Source organism: Ambystoma mexicanum, chromosome 1p (assembly GCF_040938575.1).
Source record: "Ambystoma mexicanum isolate Mex_15411 chromosome 1p, UKY_AmexF1_1, whole genome shotgun sequence".
Classification (NCBI taxonomy): Eukaryota; Metazoa; Chordata; class Amphibia; order Caudata; family Ambystomatidae; genus Ambystoma; species Ambystoma mexicanum.
The window spans coordinates 1,087,385,843-1,087,392,986 of record NC_090921.1 but is presented as its reverse complement, the minus strand read 5'-3'; the positions used below and the strand labels follow the sequence as shown (position 1 = coordinate 1,087,392,986).

General features: G+C 43.5%; 1 protein-coding gene across 1 annotated transcript; it reads left to right on the top strand.

The window, feature by feature from the left end:
• The first annotated feature begins 333 nt into the window (after positions 1 to 333).
• Positions 334 to 2,121, top strand: LOC138525583 (general transcription factor II-I repeat domain-containing protein 2A-like). The gene has a single exon (XM_069635654.1). The coding sequence runs from the start codon at positions 334 to 336 to the stop codon at positions 2,119 to 2,121; it is 1,788 nt and encodes a 595-aa protein (XP_069491755.1).
• Positions 2,122 to 7,144: the final 5,023 nt, after the last annotated feature.

Genomic DNA, 7,144 nt, shown 5'->3' with positions numbered 1-7,144 from the left:
TGCCTGCCACGTGAGAATAAGAGCATTCCTTAGCATTAATTCATATTTAAGTAGCATGACAAGGGTGCCACAGCCTGTGTCCGCACCCACCCCCACTGACTTGTATATCACGTGCCAAACACTGCTTCTCTACAGGCATTGTTATAGATTTGTGGGACAATAGTATGAGTGAGGCTTTTTTAATCATGCCATACAGTGTGGCCCAATGTTCTGCCTATATTAAAACCACTACATTATTACTTAGCAATACAAGTAAGTTTGAATTGATTTTATTGTAATGGGCCTGTGACAACGTAGCTTTCATATGACTAAAACCTACCCAACTCTCAATAGATGGCGAATCAGAAGAAAAGAAAGATTGATGCTGAATGTCGTGTTTTCAAGGATAGTTGGGCCAAGGATTTCTTTGTGTGTGAACAAAAGGGGAACATCTTGTGTCTCATTTGCCAGGAAAAAGTAGCTGTCTACAAGGAATACAATGTCAAGCGGCATTATACCACAAAACATGCCACTGAATTTGACAACCTGATTGGCCAGATTAGGATTGATCGGGCGAACTCGCTGAAGCAGGCCCTGATCGGGCAACAGTCGTTCTTCAAAGCTGGCAGACAGAACTCTGAGGCAGCAACCAAGATAAGTTACTTGATATCCGAGGCCATAGCGAGGAGAGGGAAACCATTGTCCGATGGAGAATTTGTCAAAGATTGCTTGGGAATATTGACATCTGTGGCATTCCCTGACAAACAAGCAATGGTGGAGAAAATCAGTCTCTCACATCAGACAATTGCTAGACGAGTAGATGACCTATCATCAAACATTGCAGACTCACTGACGAAAAGATTGGGTGCCTGTCAGTTTTACAGCTTGGGGGTGGATGAAAGCACAGATGTGAGTGATACCGCCCAACTGGCAATCTTTGTACGAGGAGTGACCAAAGAATTCCAAATTGTTGAGGAGCTACTTGACCTATGTTCAATGAAAGGCAAAACAACAGGACAAGACATTTTCAATGAAGTGAAACGTGTCTTGTTGAAATTCAATCTGCCAGAGGACAAACTCTGTGGTCTGACAACTGATGGGGCCCCTGCTATGATCGGCAAACACAATGGATTTGTCAGTTTAATGGCAAAGTCAGTTCCCCAGAATGTCATCACTCATCACTGCATCATTCACCAGGAACAACTGTGCGCAAAGGCCTTGGAGATGACGCATGTGATGGAAAAGGTTGTTTCTACAGTGAATTTCATAAGGGCAAAAGGGCTCAACCATAGACAGTTCCAAGCATTTCTTGCGGAGATGGGAGCAGACCATGATGATGTGATCTACTTTTGCCAAGTTCGTTGGCTTAGCAGGGCAGCCACACTATCCAGATTCTGGTCACTGCTTAATGAAATTAAAACATTCATGACGAACAAAGGGAAAGATGTCACCTTCTTGGAGGATGCGAGCTGGTTGAATGACTTGGCATTCCTTGTTGACATAACAAAATATCTTTCAGACCTGAATATAAAACTGCAAGGGAAGGAACAGTTTGTGAACAAGCTGTATGAGCACATCCAATCCTTTGTTCATAAGCTGGAATTGTTTCAGAAACAGCTGAATGAAAAAAATGCTACTCATTTCACAGTACTGATGACCAGATCTGCTCACAGCATCAACCATGACAAGTATTCGGCACTGGTTGGGAATCTTTTGAATGAATTTAAAAACCGATTTTCAGATTTCAGGGAGCACAGTGATGAGCTGAAGATTTTTGCAGATCCGTTTGGTACTAATGTCACCAATGCTCCTGACATGTTTCAAATGGAATTAATTGACATGCAAAGTAATGGTGACCTGAAGAGAGCCTTTTCTGAACATACCCTACATACATTTTATAGTAAATACATTACATGGGACTCTTTCCCAAATCTGTCTAATCATGCACTTCGGTTCATTGCACTTTTTGGCAGCACGTATTGCTGTGAACAGCTTTTCTCAAGATTGAAGAGCATAAAAACTAAATCAAGATCACTTTTGACAGATGGACACCTATCTGGAATACTCCGCATTGCCACATCAAGTGTGCCAGCGGATATTGAGCATTTGTGCAAGCAAAAACAATGCCAAGTGTCACACTGAAAATATGTTCAGTGTTAGAATTATTCTTAACTGTGCTGAATGCTTTACAAGTTGCAACTTTACAAGTGACTAATCATGCAATAAAAAAAGTCCTTCATACTTTTAGATTGGGCTCGCATTGCGTTTCTTCAATTGGGTTCACCTTTGGGTGATCAATTTTCAACAGTTTATCTTTTGAATGGGATTATGCTTCTTTCATTACCACAGAAGTAATGAATGTGTATTACAGAGATAAGCTGCCATATGTATTGGGCACACTGCACAGGCAGCATCAATCATTAACAAAGAAGTAATGAATGTGTATTACAGAGATAAGTTGGCATATGTATTGGGCACACTGCACATGCTCAGGCAGCATCAATCATGCTTTGTACAGGACAATGCTGGCCTAAATTGGGAACAGCCAGCATAGACATGTTGCTACAGGGGCATATTTTGGGCCCAACCAGCATGCCAATGTGTTACATCAGTGACAGTGCTGTCTTACACTGAGGACACATTGATCATTAAAATGTGGTGTTCTACAATGTTCTTGTCTGCTGTTGGTGACATGGAATGTACATGTTCCCCTTTAGAACTGATTGTAAACTTATGGCTTTTTGGTCACTTTTCCTGCTGTAAAATGCACCATTTCATCCCCATATTTGGAAAAAAATCTTGGGGGGGGAACCCCCCCAAACCCTCCCTAGATCGTTATATCTCCCTTGCTACGCTCGGTCGCCCCCACCGTTTCAGTAGAATATCACAAACTGGTGGAAGAAATCACAACAAACTAACCTTTGATCACTGTCCCTGACACATCTTTGGGACTGCATGGCTATCGCTGCCTGTGATGCAATTGTGTCAAAAGTCACACACCATCGATTTTGAATATACTGCTTTGGGTGAGGGTGTTGACTTTTGGCTCGCCGGCCCTCCGGCCCTCCGGGTGACAAAAAGTTCATGCTTCGGCCCCACATTCAAAAAGGTTGGACAAGCCTGTTTTAGACCTATCGGCCGCCTTCGACCTGGTGGATGACTCTATACTGATCCCCAGGTTGAGGGAGGTGGCAAACATTTCCGACAAGGCAGCAATGTGGCTCTCTTCTTTTTTAAACAATAGGGAGTGTAAAGTCTACTCTGGTGAGTCAGAGTCTTCCCCTACAATATTAGAATATTAGAATATGGCATGCAACAAGGAGCCTGCCTCTCGCCCTGTGTGTATACATTTTTATTGTCCCAATGCTATAGAATTTACCAATTATGCTGACGATACGCGGTGCCTTATACCATTGTCTGGTAATCATGAGAAGGACGAATGTTATCTTAATGAGGACTATACCACCATAGAAAACTGGATGGTTCAGAATAACCTCGCCTTAAACAAGGAAAAGACTGAGCTCATGGTTGTGGGCTCTCAGAACTTGATTAAAAAACTGCGTCCTGCTTATGATAATTTTAGCCTAGAGGACGTTAAGATCGTAACACAAAAAAAGGTTAAAACTCTGGGTTTAGTGCTGGACCAACATCTTAATATGAAAGATCATGTTGACTTTTTAGTGTCATCTTCTGCTCATTACACAAAACTCTTGAATCATCTGCACCCCTTTATTACCCAACAGATTGCCGAGACCAATGCTAGACCAGTAGTTTGTTAAACAGTAATTATATAGTGCCTCCTTAGTATTTATATATGCCTAAGCCTATTCGCGCTACACGGAAAACCGCGTTGCAAAGTTCAGATTTTTGGGTTAACTTCGCCGCCATTTTAAGATTCATCCGCCATTTTGATTTCCACTTGTGTGTTCTTTGTTCTAAAATGGTGGACTATGTTTTTGACTTGCAACCAAGCCTTCCAACCTTTGAGTTCTGTTAATGTTTAGGCTGTCCGAGAGCCGACTGTTTAAACTAAGAAAAGAGACCTTGCGCTTCATATGAACTGTCGTCTAAGTGTTGTCTGCGCTCACAAGCCTCATCCTTGTGTAAACGTTGGGACAATGAAGAACAAACCTCGAATGTATGCTTTGGCTGAACTACATTGTGAAGGAATGTGGAGCAAGGCTTAATGCGGGATCTGAGAACATACATCGCTATTGTGTGTCCATGGAAATACAAACCTATGTAATCCTTTGCATAATATTGTATAATCTGTCTATGAACTAGGCACAAACTCTAGATCACAAATTATTAACGTGAAGAGAGGCTGGACTATATTACATGAATTGCATAAAAGCACAAATGTTTCGATGTCCAGTACCTCACTCTCCTCACTGCGGCGGCTGGTACACACTGCAAGGTGTTGGGGCAAGATAGCTATATTTTTTGCTTTGTAAACTGTACAGTAATAAAAGATCTGTGAATCTTTTAGCCCGTGATTGGTGTATGTCCTTTGTGGTACTAAGCCTCGATATTTCTTTGTTCTTTCAGATGACGCCCGAATAGGGACCCTCAAGATTGATGCCACCTCGTTAAAGAGTTGACACGGCTATCGGACCGGCATCGGACGGTAAGAAAAGGGGGCCCCTTTTGGATGAGACGTGACACCTCAACAGAACTGCACAATATGATCCCTGGACAGTGAGCATGCGGTCCGAGACGGCATCTTGACGAGGGTCCATATATCGAGGCGGGCAGTTTTGCCGATATCACCAACGACGAGGGTCCTTTGTCCTTTGTAATCCGATCGGACCTCCCTTTGTCCTTTGAATCAGGTGAGTCGTGCCCCGATTCCTAAGTATCCTGATATTTGGTTGTAGTATTGTACTCGTGAGCACAATCAAAGCCAGGTAACACCAGTAATCTGACATGCCTGGGAAATTGTCTGCCTGTTTCAGGGCGTTATTCCGCAGAGACAGACAATCTTTGGAATCTGGCCGTCCGGCACCACAGGAGGGGTCGTCGGCATGTACTATGTACTGTAAGTACGGCATTGGTATTATAGTATTCAATGATATTTGGTACAGACATACTAGACATGCTCCCGAACTTACAGTGGCCAGTCAATGGTAGTTTTGAGATTGCTCGGATAGAGTATTTAGAATCTGTATTGTTAAAGAAAAAAGCTGGACCTGCAGCATTTGATGTAATTGTCACGCCACTTACCTGCTATAGGGGAAGGGGTCCTCCAGTCCGGCGCTCTCCCTCTTGGTGGCTCTATCCACGCTGGCGTCTTCGTCGATGCCCCTAGGCGCGGGCTCCCGGCTCCATGGGCGCCACCATTGTGGGAGTCCTGCGCATGCGCAATCGGTGGGTGTTCGACATCCCGCGCATGCGCAGTGAAAGGGGCTTGCGTTCCAGGCCTCCTTCTGGATCTCGGGCCATAAAAGGGCTCCGCAGGCTAGGAACCATTGTTTGGTGTCCTGTCGGTACCTGTGCCTTGGACCCTGCTGTTACCTGTGCCTTGGACCCTGCTGTTACCTGTGCCTTGGACTTACCATCCTCACGACATCACTGAAGTTCTGGGAATCTACCATCTTGTCTATGTTGGACTGCATCAGGCCTTCTCTGTCAGTGTTTACACTGTCCTGACATCACGATAATCAGAGAAGCGCTGTCCCGTGGCGTTGGGAGCTGATTCAGCTCTGTCCTGTCGTATATTGTCAGGGGAGTGTTGGATTGGTACCCAACGTCACTCATTCTGCTTGCAAAGATCCATCGACAGACTGGCAGCCTCATCTCCTCGATCCCCGGAAAGAAAAGGTAACCAGCGGGCTTGTGACACTTTGTATAACAGTAATCCAAAATTGGAAAAAGGAAGCTATGCAGCAACTTAAGAGTAAAGAGAAGCATGCATGTCGTCACATGTCAAATTCAGAAAAGGCATTATTGTATGATCAACAAAGACAGTCAGAGTCTGTTAGAAACATGGATAGGGCTTTTCAGCTTGGTATACAGAAAATATATCTGTCTAAATATTTTCATACCTCAGATGAGCTAATTGATAAACTCTTAAATGAACTTAGGCCTGGTGCCACTGCACCACCTCCTTATGTACCTATTCCTGCTGTCTTACCTCTTCCTGCCATCGTTCCTTCTCCCATAGCAATTCCTGTTCTTCCTGTTGCTTCTCCGCCACTAGTTATTGCTCTTCTTCCTGTTGTTGTTGTTCCGACTATACCTCCACCTTTACCGACTGTTACTGTTCCAGTATATCCGTCTTTGTTGCCAGTAGTAGTGTCTCCACTACCTGTTTTACAGGATTTATCTACTCTCTCTTTTCCAAGTGGTTCTGCTCCGCTTGTAGCTGATGAAGGGGTGGGTGCCGAATCAAAAATTGTAACGCGGAACACAGTTTCCAAAGAAAAGAGGAGAAATTTGAATGCATGGGCTAAGCAATGAATAGAGAAAGGTGAACAATCTACTGTTTTAGCTACACTCTTTAAAGTATTCCCGATCAGAATGTCTTTATTGAGGGGATGGGGATACATTTGGCTGTAATGTGGAATAGATTGACAGACACAGATGTCCCACAAGGGATGAAAGATTTGAATGTTTTAGCTTATTCAAGGGATACTGGGGAGAAAGTACATGAGCATGTCGAGAGGGTTTTTGAGTTTAGAAGGGAGTTAGAACGGTTACAGAATTATGAAATAGATGGTGATAGTTTGGACGCTTTTTATGTGCAGAAACGGATCCTTCCTCCTTGTAAGTCAACAAGTGAAGAAACGCGAATTAGCACGAGGGATGCGCTTAGATGGATTTCAGATATGATACATCTCCCGTAGAAGTACATGATACATATAGTCAGTATACTCCAGAAATGTAGATGAAAGTGTTACAGGTAATGGTAGAATAACTGCAGGATGAATGTATAAAGAAAAAGGTTTGTTGTCCCGCAGAATTAGTGAATATTTATAAAAGAGCTTTTGCGTCCGATACTACTTCCACCACTTTAGCGCTCAATTTGGCTCTGTTGCTTAGTAAACGTTCGGACTCGCCTACTTCTCAGCTGCCTATGAGAGAGCTTCCTCTGACATTCATTACCAAAGTTGAGATTCCGGCTAATGTTTCAACAGGTGCAGCAGCCATCGATATTGAAGCTCAT

Bases quoted from the DNA above. Each gene is read 5' to 3' on its own strand.
- LOC138525583 (XM_069635654.1), top strand. From the start codon at position 334: ATGGCGAATCAGAAGAAAAGAAAGATTGATGCTGAATGTCGTGTTTTC.